General features: G+C 41.3%; 1 protein-coding gene across 3 annotated transcripts in view; it reads right to left on the reverse strand.

Moving 5' to 3' along the window:
• cdk14 (cyclin dependent kinase 14) overlaps positions 1 to 17,321 on the reverse strand; it is a 245,186-nt gene that overhangs the window by 53,898 nt on the left and 173,967 nt on the right. For all 3 annotated transcript variants that reach the window (XM_030749694.1, XM_030749695.1, XM_030749696.1), the window contains 3 exons: positions 14,864 to 14,912; positions 6,157 to 6,296; positions 1 to 53 (listed from right to left, as the gene is read on the reverse strand). The exon at positions 1 to 53 is cut by the window's left edge and continues 98 nt beyond it. In XM_030749694.1, the coding sequence (XP_030605554.1) occupies positions 1 to 53; positions 6,157 to 6,296; positions 14,864 to 14,912 (242 nt within the window). The remainder of the gene's footprint in view (positions 54 to 6,156; positions 6,297 to 14,863; positions 14,913 to 17,321) is intronic.

The raw sequence follows: 17,321 nt of genomic DNA on the forward strand, positions 1-17,321 counted from the left end.
GTCCCCGCTCTCTGTCTGCAGCTTGACATTTGGTACGGTGAAGATAGAAGACACTGCAGGGGGAACAGGACGCAAGCGGATTAGAAGTATGTAGGCTGACAGCGAGAACAGCATTTCCGAGCGAGGTGTTCAAGATGGAGATGCTTATTAAAAAGTGAATATTTGAGTATTTATTTGCAGTGAGTTTTCAGTGCTTTAATATTTCTGTCAGGAGTGAAAGGATCTTTAAAAGTATTCTAAATTACTCCATGCTGCATAGCTCGTTTACTTTTTAAAGGACCATTCCAACAGTTTAACACAATCAATTCAGTGAATTCCTGTCTATTAAAATTTGAAGGACAGAAATCAGTTAATACCACTGATGTTTCAATCTTTCTGGGGCTCTTTTGTTTTGGTTCATTTCTATACACTATAAAAAAATCAACTCACAGAGACTTGTAATTTCAGTCAGTGTAGCTAATGCCTCACAGTGTCCCCACTGGTTCCTGTTAAAGTTTTAATAGTGCTGAAATGCTGAATGAGCTGCCTGGTGGCGTCTTCTAGGCCTCAAAACGTGGCATAATTATGCGAGTTAGTGTGTGTGAAAGTTATTCAGTTGACTTTGGGATGGAGGACTTTAGCAGCACACCAATATTCATACCAATATTATATCCCACCCCTTACATACTGGAAAATAAAATATGTCATGACTATCACTGAATCGTTCATACCTGGAGGGTCTACATTAGTGCTTCACAACATTTTTTTTTCACGCATTGGTTAACTGAATCGAAACATGGAAACATTTACAATGAATATATTACTAACTATATTGAAGTGCTGAAAATATCCATATTTAAATTCAGCCTGTCTTTCCAGTTGTCTGTGCAGGTCAATGATGAAACACTTAGCACTAATTACAGGTTAATTACCAGAACACACGTAGAGCACTCATATTCCTCGAGTTTTCTTTGCATAATGCTGCCTTATGAAGCTCACACTGAATGTAGACAATAACTTTAAGGAACACTTAAACTGCACATCAGATCTGGATGAACAAAATATTTAAGTTGAATATCTTTACTGATATATACTGTGTCATTTGCTGAAAACAAAGTGACTCAACAATAGTCAGCAAAAAATCAAAACTATCAACCCTTTCAAAGTTAAAAAACTGAAATCAGATGTTGCGTGCTGTGTACAGCCCCGTGCACTTGTATCCACTGTGGACAACATATGTTCATGCTTGTGATGAGACAGCTGATGGTGTCCTGGGCAATCTCCTCTACGGATTGATCCACAATGTTCCAGAGGCTCACAGTCAATGGTATCAGTGCATTCATCGTTCATGAACTGCCTTCACACTCTGGCCCCATGAAGCAGAGCGCTGTCCTGCACTAGGAGGAACCCAGGGTCCACTGCACCAGCTTAAGGTCTGATATTGGGTCTGAGGATGTCATCCTGGTACCCAAGAGCAGTCAGGGTACTGCTGGTCTATGCACCCCTCCAAGGATATGGCTCTCCAGATCATCAAGCACCCAGTGCCAAACCAATTGGTGATGTTGCAGGCAGCATGATGCTTGGCTTGGCATCTCCACACTTCTTCAGCTCAGTGTGAACCTGCTCTCATCTGTGAAAAAAGAGCAGGGAATTGTGGACCTGCCAGTTCTGGTGATCTCGCAAATGTTAGTCAAGCTGCATGGCACTGGTCTGTGAACACAGTTCCCATGGAGTCTGTTTCTGATCGTGTGGTCAAAACATGCACATGAGCAGTAGCTCGAATGTCTAGTTATTGTTTGGAAATGAGCATCGTTGAAATAGCACTTCATGATTTAGCCTTAACTGACCAATCAGCATAGAGATGCAGAGTGCAGTATTTATATCATCTAAAAATGATAAAAATGAATGGTTTGCTACTAAGATCTGGAGCTAATTATTAATCATCAAGTGAAGTTTGACAGGTGTGGGATGAAAATAGAAAAAACAGCACTGCTTTAACAGCACTGTCGTTTTTATTTTTTATTTAAAAATAAATGATTCGGTGTGGGATTCTCTCCCTCTGAAAATTTGTTGGCTCCTTGTTGTTTTGCTCATAGTCTGGAAAACAATAAGAATAAAAAGCTGCATTTTGATGCAGTCCGTTTTGAGAAGAACACATCTTCATCTCTGACTTGGAAACAGTCGGAGAGTTTTGCCAACAGAGCAGCAGAACTAGAGGAAAACTGCTCTGTCTCAATACTTCTGCTCCACACCCATGTAAATGTATCCAGCCCTGAGAGAGGGGAGTTGTATTTTTCTTATCCAAAGGCCTTTGCTCGTTTTCCACGTACTGCCAGACACCCACACCCGCACACTCAAATCAAATTAAAAATGTCACAAGCCAATCCACACAGTTAACAGCAACCTTGGGAGCTCTTTTGTTTCAGTAATTCTGTCATTGTTCCCTGTAATCTGTCTGGGTATTGTCTGACTAAATCCATAATACACAGGATAATAGAGCACACAGTTGACCATAGAAAACCCATTGTTCATCAGGGAGAACATGAGACATTTACTTGACTTTAGTTTGGCATGTTTTTCATTCTAAGACTCAGTCTATCCTTCATTTGGTTTGTTTCAGCTACACAGCAGGTCAGTATGCTTGCTGTGGACTGCTCCCATTGGCTCCTGGTCCTTTCTGCTGGAACAACACAATCACTATGCTGCAGTTGTAGCCAAATACTCACAGCTGGAGTAATTAGCCACTTCTTTATCTCACACTCACTTCTCATTTGCATAATTTTGACACATCCTTCCCCCACAACAGTGCAAGCGGCAACTGAGAGATAGTATTTTACTGCTTATCCACTCCTGTCCTCATTTTCTAAACTGTTTTAATTCACTCCCATTCTTCCCTCGGTTTGCTTTGCTGCTTTTCCCGTGTCACACTTGCATGCCGAAAAGAGAGAGATAAAGGAACGAGAGTGAGCGAGCGAACATGACAAAAATCAAAATGAGCCATCTCTTTCCTCTCTCTCTGCTACTGACCGCTGCCTTCTGAATCTTTTCAGACATGGCAACCTGCTGGGTGCTGATAACAGGATTAATAATGCTGAAAAATCCTAATCGGGGGGAATTAAAAATGCAATTCTCTCATTAAAATAATCACCACCTCAATGGTGGCACACTCAGGTCTGCTGAGCAGGCTCTTCGCACTACTAATGAATTACAGCAGAAGGGATTTACACATGTATCTGTAACTTGTCAGACAATATGGATAGGCAGTCATCTCTGACATACTTTCATGCATTTCTGTAGGATTAATTGAAATGTAGCCTAACTGTGAAGCTTTGTCTAAAGCCTCTGACTTCTGCACCCAAAACACATCGACTTCTAAAATGAAGATGTGTCGAAAGCCGGGGCTTATTTAAAGGGAGTCTCAGCATGATTTCTCTCTGGACAGATAACAAGGAAGACAGAAAATCAAACTGAGCATGATGCAGCGGCAAGCAGTGGTCCAGCTGGGCTTACTGTCTCAACGGCATCCATACAGGTTGTTGCTGGCTGTCTTCTTCACAGACAGGCAGACAGACAGACAGAGAGGTGAGTGTGATCCACATGAGAAAAAAAAGGGAACACAAAAAACCGAGAAGCAAAGGGAAGAAGAGAAACGGAGAGGCAGGGTTGGGTGAGCCGAGGCAAATGCATCTTTTTCCATCCATTAGTTATACCCACTTACCTTTCGGGGGTTCTGTGGGGAAGCTTTGGCCTTGACAACAGGTAAGAGACACACAAGGTTTCATACACAGGTTTGCACCTAAAGTCACCAATTAACCAGACCTGCATGTTTGCATATTTTTAGATTATGATGGTTGGAAAGCCACACCAGGACGGGGAGTGTTAAAGAAAGTGCTAAGCACTGCATTATGCAAGTGTCTGTATAATAAACTTAATACATTTACTGGGTTTAATGAATTGTTACAGCATTCGGCAGACTCTTATCTCACCTTTCAGGTCATCTCCTTGTGCCAGTGTGGTTTGTGTATTTAGATCCCTACATGGAAGTTCAGTTCTGTCCATTTGCACGTTTGTGCGTCTGCGACGGACCAACATGAACCTCACACATTCAACTTGTGTATTAAATTAGCCCAACGTTACTGTAGAGATGCGACAAATTAGCTACAAATTTATTGTAGAAATGCAGACCCAGCTCTGAGTCAGAGACCAAACAGCAGTTTTCAGTGAAAAAAATCTGATGTGACCAAAACCAAAGGTGGCATATCAGGTCAGGAGAGTGACCAGGATTGGACTTGTCATTTGTTGGCATTCATATGGTTTTGTACCCCAGGGTCACACTGTCAAAGAGAAGTTCTGCATGAATTAAAGAGGAGCTTTTTGGACAAGCTTCACTAACCACACACACTACCCAGCAGACATGTACTTTGCATCACATCCCATATTACACTGCACTATTCAGTACTAAAATCCTTCTTACTGGGTGCCAGTTTAGCTCAGTGGGCCAGCAGGTGACTGCATGCCACATGGCCAAATTGCAGCAGCCTGGGTTCCAGTCCGATCTGTGGCCCTTTGCTGCGTGTCTTTCCCGTCTCGCTCCCCACTTTCCTGTCTATCTTCACTGCTCTGCTATCCAATAAAGGCAAAAATTGTCTTACTATCATGTGTGTTCTGTTCCACAGTCAATTATATTTTTCTATTCTATACTAATATAGAATAGTACTATGTTGCTATGCTATACTATGGATAGTACTATGTAAGGGGGGGAGGCAGGGTACATCTGCACAGGCTGTCTGTCACTAACACAGAGACACAGATTTAGAATCATCAATTAATCTAAACCCACTAACTGCATGTCGTTGGGCTGTGAGAGTATCTGGAGAGAACCCACGCAGGCAAGGGGAGAACATGCAAACTCCATACAGAAAGGCCCCGGCACATGGTGGATTTGAACCCAGGACCTTCTTGCTGTGAGGCAGCGGTGCTAACCACCGCAGGACTATGTCACATTTGACACTATACTGCTGGTATACTACACAATACCATATAGACTAGAGTGATTTTATCTTTATTAGAAATGCAACACATGCTTGCATTTCAGGAACCTGGCATAATTAAAAGCATCATTAAGCTATTTGCAGTTTCTGTTTGACTGCACCTTATGCCAACTGCTGCTGGGTTAGGAGGTTATAAAGAATGTCTTCCTCCTTCTTTTAGTTCATTTATCCACAGATTTTTAAAAAATGTGTGCATAATGTCTGTTCGGATTTGAGTTATGACTCCAAGCATGAATGTGATTTCTGATGCAAATTGCAGCAATTCAGTACAAAGCATTTTGAAATATGCTAATTGTCACCTGAAGAACACACTGTTAATGATTAAATTCAGTGGCCCAAACAGCAACAATTAGCTTCCTGTTTTCAAAACATTGCTACGGATTTGCCTCATCGTTCTCATTAGCTGTCAGAATGCTAATGCTAGCTGTAAGTTAACAAGCTTCTATAAGCACTTATAAACATAAACTCCGTTTTTTGAATTATCCACATTACAAACCACACACTGTCAGAATGTTGGCTTAACTTGCAGAAACTCAGTGGCTTCCTAATTTAACACATTTGACCTTTGAGTGAGAAATGCTTGGGCACACCGAGGCATGTGAAATCAAGCTAACACTTGTGTCAGGTGAAATGAAAAAAGGATTAATGATTTTTTATTGCTATGTTTTAGCGTGTTAAATCAGTTTAATGGCACTAACAGTAAGTTAACTCAAATATGTACCTGTATTGTAACTACAGAAACATGCTTCACAGTATTCACATGCACTTTTTCACTGAGTTATGATGAGATTTGTGCATAGACGTAGCTTGCATACACACTCCCCATGAGCAACATGGCGACCATGTTAACGCAGCCTTCTAAAATGCACTAATCACAATACAGAATTTAGTTTTGGGTTCTTTAGCCTGTCAGTAGTTTTCCAGCCACAGAAAAACTTTCAGCCATTTTTTGTGAGCAGACAGAATTGAAAAGGAGCCACTTTCACTCAACACAAAGTCAGCAGAGAGCCATAAACCATCTTTCCCTCCGCTGTGGGCAGGGCCTAAATGCTCTCTGTGACAACTATATTTCAATATATAATGCCAAAATGTTGCTATATTCAGGTAATGATGATGTGTTACGTACTGTCCTGCAGCTCCCAGAGCCGTGGAGGAAGGTTGCTGAAGTATTCATGGTTCAGTGCTGCCTGAGCTGACAGCCGGTTCTTTGGGAAGCACTGGAGGAACTTGGAGGCCAACTCCTCAGCGTGGTCCACATAGCCCAACCTTGGACACACAATTACACATAATCAGAGAGTGACGCCAAAAAGATACACAAACAGTATATCTGGAGATATATTAATAGTAACAGTATTAACAGTCAACATTTTAAGACCCAAGCATCCACATAAAATACAGTCAGCTATCTCCCCATTAGTTCTAAGAACTGACAGAGCAACTTTCTCCAATTCACAGAGCTGCTGACAACAAAAAGCAAGGCTTTTAATTATGCTGAAGGTTTGCTGACTCGAGAGGAAAAAACACATCTAAGAAACACACACATGCAAAAGCACAGACATGCATGCTTACACCTATCTCTTTTGAGTTTGAATCACACATATTGACTGGGTCACCATGAGAAACAATAAAAGGGCTCATTAAAGCAAAAACTAAGACATGAGCAGAACCTCTGTGTGTGTGTGTGTGTGTGTGTGTGTGTGTGTGTGTGTGTGTGTGTGTGTGTGTGTGTGTGTGTGCGCGCGCGTGCACGTCTGAGGATGTCTGAGTGTGTCTGCGAATTGGGAGTCACTGAACTCCTGAACCAGCCCCAGCCAGCAGCGCCAAGGGGGAGGAAAGATTGAAAATAAGCGGAGAGCAACAAATTCAGTCAGTAATTAGGCATCTACTGCATTAAATAAACATGATGTTATTCTGCGCTGCTCCCCGGACCCACACTCGCAGTACTGAGAGCACTTCTCATGTTCTCCGGGTTTCTCATGGCTGGCTCCCTAGTCAAGCACTCTGACAGCCACTCCTATCCCACTCAGAGGGGATCTCAACTCTACTTCTCAGTAGAGAGATGCAAGGAGGATAAATCTCTGTTCAATTCATCAATGCCACTCAGAACAGAAGCAGAGATAAAGTTAATGAAGTCCATCAGGCCCTCTGCATGCCTCTTTCTCAGACTGGGGTGTAACTCTACTGGAAACTTTATAAACTAATCACTGTGTGAAATTAGTTTGTCTGATAAATTAAGTCTTGCTTAATTTTTTTTTCAGGTTTTTGTTTTAGAGCCAAACGATAACAGCATGATAAGGTTGAAAGATGTAACAGCCTAGAATTTGTGCAACTATCAATATTTTGGAATCTCAAGCAGACTAATCTGTGACAATATACAACTACAGGCAAAATAGCTAAAACTGAGAGCTTCATAACCTGACCCACAGTGTTGATTGTGATACCTGATGTCAGCTTAGTCTAACCTGGCACCATGAGAAATATGCACAAATGTGGATGAGATTGGAACATTTCAAGCCTAATATCAGACAGATCTGCCAAGTCATTATATTCCATTTCCAGCTTCTGTCTTTTATTGTTACCATCCTAATTGATTTACATTGGTAAGGGAATATAGTCTTTCTTCATGAGAAACCATCTCAAGTTACTTTAAGCTGTTCCTAGGGTTTTTACTGGCAATTCATTTACCAGTCATTTGAAAGAGAGAAAAAATAGCTTAGATACCCCTGATACCAGGGGAGTACAACACCAGCCACTGGTAGATAGAACAGTCACACTCAAGACTGCAAGACTAGACTGACTAACATGACCACTGCCTGAATGGATTACAAGAAAGCCTATGACTCGATGCCTCACATGGATCCTGGAATGCCTAGACCTATACAAGATCAACAGGACCCTAAGAGCCTTCAGGAATTCAGTGGAGATGTGGAGAACAACACTAGAGGCCAATTTCAAGCCAGTTGCACAAGTCACCATCAAGTGTGGGATTTACCAAGGAGATGCTCTGTCCCTACTGCTTTTCTGCATAGGCCTCATCAAATACCCTGCGGGGATGATAAGCTGCCCAAAGCAGGAGATATAAGTCGCTGACATCAAGACAAGGAAGTTCCTTAGCATGCATGGAAGGTGAAGTAAATGAGTTTTTATGAAGTTTCATGAGGTTCATGGTATGTTTGTCTTTACTAAATGTACATTTACTTCCCTGAGAAATTTGTCTGTAAAATAACATAACTGATTAAAAATACAGAAGCTTATAATGTTCTGTGTCATCATGAACTTTGTGTTCTGAGTGTACAATGAACCACACTGATGAAGACTACACAATGATAGAAATGGAGACTTCGTGGTCACCCTGTTGTGGAAATTCTCTGTTTTCCACATTCAGTTTTGTAAATGATGTAACCAAGATAGATAAGCTGTGACTATATGAAACTGTAAGCTGAATTATAATTATTTAATTTAATTTAAATTATTTAAATTCCTTCAAAGGTTCACCCCCAAATCCAGCACCCTGAGACTGTACGCTAAGCGGAAGGAAGGAGGCTGAGCACTAGTGAGTGTCAGAACCACTGTCCTAGATGAAACAACAAAGATCAGGATACATCAGGAAGATGGCCACAAAGAATCATGTGTTTAGTGAATACCTCAGGAAGCAGAAACCCGCGAAAGAGCAGGGACCATCATGGAAGGACAGGCTAGAGAAGAGCTAGAAAGGATGTGGAAGGAGAAGGTAACAGTGGTTCCTGTGGTAATCAGAACACTCAGGGAAGTGACGCCCAAACTGGGAGAGTGGCTCCAGCAGATTCCAGGACAAAGACTGCTTGCAGGGTGAGTGGGGATTTTTTTTTTTTTTTTTTAAATGTATGATGTTTCTCTAGCCAGTAGGTGTGAATCATGTCAGAGCCTGGTGTTGTCCAACTCACATTTGAGACTATTTCTTGGATGTCTTCCACTGTGATTGTTAATGGATCATATTCAGGGAGGTTGCTGTGGTTTGCTCTCAGATCCACTTACATGTAGCCACTGATCATTGTTGTTGTGTGTGGTGAACATCTGGTTATTCTCCTGGCTTCTATCTCTGTAGTATACCTCTTCAAGCAGTTGGCCAATGCTGAGAGTCTTTGCTTGGCCTCAGGTATGGACAGCTTGTTGCACTTCTTTTCGGTAAAGCTTCCTTTTAAGGCCTGCCCTTAGGCCGTAACTATCCTGTAAGTAAATTTTAGTTATGTTGAATTCCGCCGTAATTATTTTTAATTCCGCCGTAATTATTTTTACTACGGCTGAATTATTTTTACTACGGCTGAATTATTTTTAATTCCACCATAATTATTTTTACTACGGCTGAATTATTTTTACTACGGCTGAATTAAAAATAATCACGGCGTAATTCCACATAACTAAAATTTACTTACAGGATAGTTACGGCCTAAGGGCGGGCCTTAAAAGGAAGCGTTACCTTCTTTTCTTCTTATCATCACACCTTTCTGCAGCTCTGATAGCTGGCTAATTTCCCTCCATGCTGCCTTGATCTTAGCTGTTAGTCTTTTCTTCCATTGAGGAAACTGCTGCTTGTGCCTGTTCATCTTATATCCAAGCATATCAAGGACCACTGTTGCCATGGTATAGATTAGCTGGTTGGTTTCAGTGATGCCCGTATTAGTGCTGAATTCACAGCCTTCTAGTTGGCCACTAATAGGCCACAAAGGGTCCAGGTTTCCATCTTAGCCATAATCTTCTCTTTCAAGTTGTTCAAGGTACCAGTGTTTCTTGGGGATTACATACCTAGTAGTATTTCCCTGATCCCATTGCTGTAACAGTACAGCAGCATTACAGGCTCCACAAATTATTGTTCTAAATAATGCTCACATAATGCCTGGGTTATGTCCATGTTTAGGAACCAGAACATATAAGTGCGCTACTAATTATCTCAAATCTATTGAGCTGGGACTATAATGAAAGTGACTTGCCCCATGGGCTTCAACAAGTTTCTATAATTAATATTTGCCCAAGGGCTCCACAGGAGGTTAATATGACCATTCCCCAAACTTTGTTAAACTGGAATGCAAACACATTAGAATACTGATAAACTCTACTGCATTAAAAACAAATCTATTAACAGTGAGTTTATGCAAGTGAAAGTAGCTAGATTCAGGTGTTGTCTTTTCTCTGCAGGCCCAGAGAGTATAGGCGGATAGTTGTCGGTGTAAAAGCTCCTGGATATCATCTTGTTGGCCTTTGAAAGTTGTTGATGCATGGTAGGTGTGCATTCCTTTCTGCTATTGCTGCCAACTGGGCTGAGTGAATGAGCCAACATCTGCATCAAGATCGATAGTATCTCCTGTGGCTATCAAACAGATCTAGGTGATGACACATTCACAGCAGGCTGAAACATTCCTTCTTCACTGGAGCATGGCAAGTGCTTTTTCATGGTAATCCATCAAAATAACTACAGGAAGGACTTTGGAGAAGTGAGGCAAAGGAGACCACCTGCTTCTATTGTCACCTGTCACCACAACTGAAAGTAGCAGACTAGACATTTCATTTTAGAAAAGATGCCACCTGTGAGCTTTTTTGGCATAGAGCTTTTGTATTTTTTTTCTGAAGACTTTCTATGAAGAGCTTTCACCATGTCTGACTTATTTAATGATGAAAGTATTGTATAAAAAAGAAGTGTGAAGGCAGCTTAGAACAATACATGAGCAAACATGCTCCAACACGCAACTGATCTGAGAATAGTTGTAAAAATCACTGTCAATATAATGGAACCTGCAAGGAATGAATTTGGAGATCCAAGATCAATTCCTGTAATTTTGTCTTCAAAACTTCCAGATATTAAAGTGTTTCACAATATCAGGACAAGGCCATTTGTGCAAAAAAGCAGCCTTGCTGTCCGTGAACATCACATGTTCTGAGAGTTCAGGATACCAATTTTTCTTGAAAACTTTCCTTTTTGAAAACCTCCCTTAGTTATGCTGCAATAGGCCTATCTGCTGGGGTGATTCCCACGATTGGGGGTTGGGTGGGGTGGTGTGTTGTGGTGTGATCCACCAAGCAGAATTATAATGTAGGTGACCACTAACTATTAGGCATCAAGTTGGCGCTTGAAGAGTGACGCCATTGGTTAGATGGGGCTGAACTACCTGATTGCCGGTCTCTAATGGTAACTCCGTCATTATTTCCATCAGACAGGTTTTCAAAGGCAGTCTATTTTGTTGCACTCCCCAAATTACTCCCCAAATAATCCACGGGGTTCTTGTAAAGATCCTCTTGGACAGGGGGTCTTGTTGCACAGGTTTGGAAGACTTTCTGTGCCACTTTTGGAGCTAAAGTTAGCTCAGGGTTTAATCCCCAAACGAATGGTCAAACAGAGAAATTCAATCAGGAGATACAGGCCACCCTTCAATGTGTCACATCCAGTAATTCTTCCACCTGGAGAACTTACTTATCTTGTGTTGAATACGCCCTTAACAGCCCTACCTCCTCAGCTACCAGATTCTCTCCTTTTGAAGCATTTTTAGGTTTTCAACCGCCTCTGTTAGCAGTCCCCTCCGTTCAACATCACTTGGGGAGGAGTAAATGAGCGTACTGTAGGAGCAGACTAGAAGGATCCTCCTTTGCATTGTCTTCCAAGGACATTCCATTACATGCCAATGTATCCTTGGGCAAGATACTTAACCCCAAGTTGCTCTCCGACGCAACCGTCGGAGTGTGAATGTGTGTGAGTGTTAGATAATTAAAAAGCACTTAGCTTAATTAATCATGGAAGTGCTTGTATGAATGGGTGTGCATGGGTAAATGTAAAACATGTTGTATAAGCGCTTTGAGTGCTCAGACTGAGTAGAAAAGCGCTATATAAGAACTAGTCCATTTACCATTTACCATTAAAATCAATGTCTAAGAAATTAGCTCCACGATTCATTGGGCACTATGAAATAGACTGATAAGTCCTACTGGGGTCTAAAGCTGCCTGCCTCTTTCAGAATTACCTTGTCTTTCATGTCTCCCAAGTCAAGCTAGTTTGTTCTAGCACACTCTGGGCCCCTTTGCAGCTATTGAGCATCACCTAAATGCCACAGCCTACCTAGTATTGTTGATGACCACCAACAGTATATGACCTCAGTGCATCCGGCTTTTCATGCCAGCTTCCAGCAGGACAATACGTCATGTCACAAAGTTCAGATCATCTCACACTGGTTTCTTGAACATGACAATGTGTTCACTGTACTCAAATGGCCGCCACAGTCACCAGATCTCAATCCAGTAGCGTACCTTTGTACAGCCAACAAATCTGCAGCACCTGCATGATGCTGTCATGCAATACGGACCAAACTCTCTGAGGTATGTTTCCAGTACCTTGTTGAACCTAAACCACAAAAAATGAAGGTAGTTCTTAGGGAATCCAACCCGCTACTGGCAAGGTGTAACTAATAAATTATAAGTGTATTTTTAGGCACTAGCACCACTTGGTTCAGATAATGATCTGGACTAGCTTGCAGTAACGACACAAAACATGTTCATTTACATTTAAACAAAACCCTTCATTTCAAAGCTGCTGTTGCTTAAGCCTAACCACAGTGCAGTATTTTGTAGACTCCAAACAACACTTGTCACCTCTGATGCAGATTATAAATACAGTAATTCAACAGAATATTTGCCTCTGGCCATTTGGGGAAACAACTGTATTACAATACATGTCAAAGCACACAAACACAAAAACCCCCATAGACAGAGATTGATTTTCTGTCCATCAGCCATCCGCATTTTCACAGCTGGAATAAAAACAGTTCAGCACAGAAAAATGGCTGATGGAAACCAGAAACATAGAGAGCAAGAGGGGGTGAGCCAAGTCTCAGGGCAGAGACATAGTGAGTGTATATATGTTCATATCAAATTCACCGTTCCCTGGCCTGTGATGAAAGGCAGCTGAGAGGAAGTGATGGCCATTAACATTCCACCTCACTTTCTTTCTGCACATTTTTATTTCCTCCTGGACTCAAGCAAGACCAGGAGACTGGGAGGGACTGGTGGGACTGAGGAATCCAACACAACTCACTCTGCTTTTCATCTGCTTCTGCTTGTCATCAGATGCTTCAGTTCAGTTAAAGGATGTTTGTATAAAAATCCTTACGCGCCAACACTTTTTGTTTGCTTAGTTGTTTCAAATTAAACTCATCTAACTGAAATAATTAGTGTGCCATCTTATGGATCAACTGCTTGATATTTGGAACTTAAAGTGAGCTGGCAGAAATAAATGTGAACACCACGTCAAATTTCATGCCACATAAGACACCTGAACACCAACCAGTCCAACCACTTAACATTAATTAATTGTGAGCATAGAGCTCAAAACTGATATTCCAGACAAGCCCCAGTTAATGTTACAGCACGCCCATAAGCCACATCTTAAAACAGATGTGGATCTCAGGCTTTATGTAAAGCAAATGTTTCAATATTTCCATTACTAATCAGTTCAAATTTGGGGGTAAAGTGCATAATTGCAGCCAGGAGAACAGGACAAGACCACCATAGAAAAGCTTGAGTGCTCCAGATGTAGGCCATCCCAGAAGTTAGCATTGCTGTGTTTCTCTTAACAAGGAGGCAGTGGGAATTTCTATTCACTTCTACATTATTGCACAATATTAGCTCTGCAGGAAACAAATATTTATATGACACTTAGAGCAAGATGATCTCCATAAATCGACACCAGTTTTGTGATTTTTGAAGTATCAACACCAACATTAGGCTTTAAAACAAACTACACCCAGTCACTGTCAGGCAGATAAGCTTCTGCTTCTGTATCAAATGTTGTAATTTCTGTACTCTCACTGATCCAGTAGTCAGTAAATGCATTCTTATTTCATGTTGTATAACAAAATGTTAAACATTACATTAACTACAGACTTTATTTTAGACATCTGACTGAAAACCCAGTGATTTGAAGTGCTCTTGCAGAACTCTGTTCAAATATAAAAAAAAGAAATGTAAATTTTTTCACGCTAACACCAAAGAACATACCTTAATGGTACATTTGTTTTTTTAATTTAGTCAGTAATTTGTTAGCAGAAGATAATTATCTTGTTTCCTGACAAATAAAATAGATGATGCAAGTGTAACTCATTTCAGCTAAAAGCTCTATTACTCATGACCCAGGCCAGAACACCACAAATGACCGAGGAGATAATTCATACAGAGACGGAATGTTTGGCACATTACGGGAAGCAAACCGGGAGATTCGTTACTTTACAGATTAGAGGCGCAGCAGATTCTCAGAGGATTAAGAACACGGATGACCTATGTAATTATTCCAAATCACAGGAGGCACCCAGGTCTTAGCAGCCTGTGTGATGAGGGCGTTAGTTAGTGAAGATGAACCTTTGCTCCAGCAGCTATACTTTGTGATTCCAGCTGATTAGACAGCTGGAGTTTTATATAAATCGCATGCCTGGTGCTGATTTCAAACTCCCTATGGAAAAGAGTCACACTCCCCTTTTGCCCTCTGTGGTCTCCACTCCACGCCTGGGGGCAAACAGTGGCACACATCTGGGAGAAGCCCTGACGGTGACACCCTGCCCTTTTCCTGCCTTATGCATCTGATGCCTCACAGCAGAAGTCACACATACAGACACAGCAGGAAGCATAAAGGCCACAGAACATGCTTGTAAAAAGTCTAGAATTGGACTAATAGTGACATCAGCTACAGCACCACATGACTGTATACACACACACACACACACACACACACACACACACACACACACACACACACACACACACACACACACACACACACACACACACACACACACAGATACATATCCAAACAGTTCACTTACTTATTCCAAGCTTGTCTGATCTTCTTTGCGCTGTACACCGTAAAACGATCTGCAATGAGGAACAAACAAATAAGCAAATAAATCACTGAACTCAGACCTGCTGTTGGGTTAATGAGTGTTTACCTGGTCACATTAAAGCCACATACCTGCTAAAAGACCTCAAAACAAAACTTCTACGTAAACATCTCAGCAAATTCTGATAAATCCTATTTAAAAATGAAACAGTTTGATGCTGCATTAATTCATTATAAACATAAGTTTACAGAAAAGTGCTTTTGGTTAACGGTCATGTGGAGAGAATGTCATCTTTAATGAAGGTCATCCTATTTTCAGTCTTTTCTTGTTTTCATTTGCTGCTAGTTCAAGGTCAACGCAGGTCACTGATGCAGTGTGTTTGATGCAGTGTATTTTTTTTAAAGAACACTATCATTAAACGGGATCTTTTCTGCTCATTTCTAGCTCCATATTTTTTAATTGCTCTGCAAGATTCAGTTCAACATAATAAACATGTGTCTTATACTGAGCCTTGGTGCAGCCCCTCAGTTCATCGTCTGCATGAAACTAGTTTTAGCTCCTATTACTTTAAAACAGCTTTCTTTGATTGTAAAGAGAACATTTGAAAAGCACTTTTGTGGGGGTTTTATGCTCACAGCCATGACTAAATTAGAGAGATCTGATTTGACATCATACAGAGACAAGAGCAGAAAAAACTGCATGAAACTGAACATCTGGAGCAATCTGAAGTCAGAGCTTTTGCCCTCACTGGGATGAGTTCTACAAACATTAATAAGAACTGTATCCATTTACTTGCTTCTGTTTTTGCTGAATTCTGAGGCCTCTGTCTCACTGCACTTGCTTCATATCTGATCAAAATCAATTTCGACTAGAATCTGAATTTTTAGTTTCTACTGAAATGTCCACAACTGATTCACAATAGAAATATATAAATTCCATGAAAATATGATATAAAAATCTCAAAAACTGCCAAAACATAGATTCTGGTAAATCAGTTCATTATTTCAACTGCTTTTAATCAGTTAGTGCTGTAGGAGTTAGCTTTCCAGACTTGACTCTGATGAAGTTCATGTGATTTAGTGTGTTTATTCAGCCACATTATAATGATTCATTTATATATATAAATACATAATAGTTATACAGTCAAGCACATAGCAAAACACAGCCTTGATTTCACCTCCTCTGTTTCTGCCTCTGCACACAGTACCCCAACCTGAATCTGTTTTTTGGCACCATCATATGTACAAAGCTTATGGTGTGAGCTCTGCCATAGAGGCACGCCTAAGTCCCTACAATAATATAGTCATAATTTATTCCATGAAAAGTGCTGACAAAAATATAAATATAACGTTATGCAAAGCAGGGCTGTTAGTGCTGAGTACCTGGCAGCAGCAAGAGCAGCACAGGTGTAAATAACACCTTCGTGCTGGACTGTTTGCTGGATCATCTTAAAGGAATGCAGATCCAGTCAGTGTAATTAATTCTACTTTCTTTGGAATCATAAAAATGTCAGCTGTAGTAAAGGCCTGTGACAACCAGGCAAACTGGTTCAATGTTATCACACACACTGTGTATTAGTTTGCCAAAATGAGGAATGGAAAATGACTGAAATCCTCTTGAGCAACGCTGCGTGAGCTTTGTGCTTCTGCTGCAAGGCCAAACCACATTAAATTGTCATATTTTCACGAGGAGTTTGGTGAGGCAGTGTCTCCATACTTCCACAGCTATGATCACTATGCTGTGAGTGTGTCAAAGCTCAGCGCTGTTCTCTTAATCACGGCCAAAATTGCCATGTGGGCACACAGTCAGGCCGAGCTGCCGACCGAGACAGCTACTACACAAGCTAGCCTGTCAGCCACCCAGTGAGCTAGTCCGCCTGGACTCCCACAGTGCTGACCTAATCCAGCTAGCCAGCAACCCAACAGTGTATTCCAGCATCAGCCTGCAGGATAGCCAGCAGTGGGTCCACTCACCCAGGCTGGTGTCAAGGGGGCAGGCCTGGGCTGGCCACAGCTCCCTGAGCACCCTGAGGAGGGGTAGAGCCAAGTTGTGCTAGTAAAATACAACATACATAGTTCAAAGTCTAGTAGTACTTTTTAAAGCCTTTTTAATGTCTTTATGAAAATATCCATATCTGGGATGACATTAATCTTAATCTCCATCATACTTTGAGGTTTCAGCCAAACATCCATCGTGCAGGATGTTTGTACCTGTCTACACAGAACAGCTGTACTGCAAGCCTTAAACCTGTCCACCCTGTTTCATTTTCAGCCTGAGTCGGTTCTTCGAATGTGCAGTCTGGAGTCTGAGCCGGACCACGACTGAGACCAAGAGCGCAGGGAGGCAGCTAAAGGCAGATATGACTGGAAGTGAGGAAGTATCTGTGGAGCCTTTTCATTACCACAAAAATGTAAGAAGTAAGTGGCGCCTTCACTCTGAGGCC

The sequence above is a fragment of the Archocentrus centrarchus genome, chromosome 16 (assembly GCF_007364275.1).
Source record: "Archocentrus centrarchus isolate MPI-CPG fArcCen1 chromosome 16, fArcCen1, whole genome shotgun sequence".
Classification (NCBI taxonomy): Eukaryota; Metazoa; Chordata; class Actinopteri; order Cichliformes; family Cichlidae; genus Archocentrus; species Archocentrus centrarchus.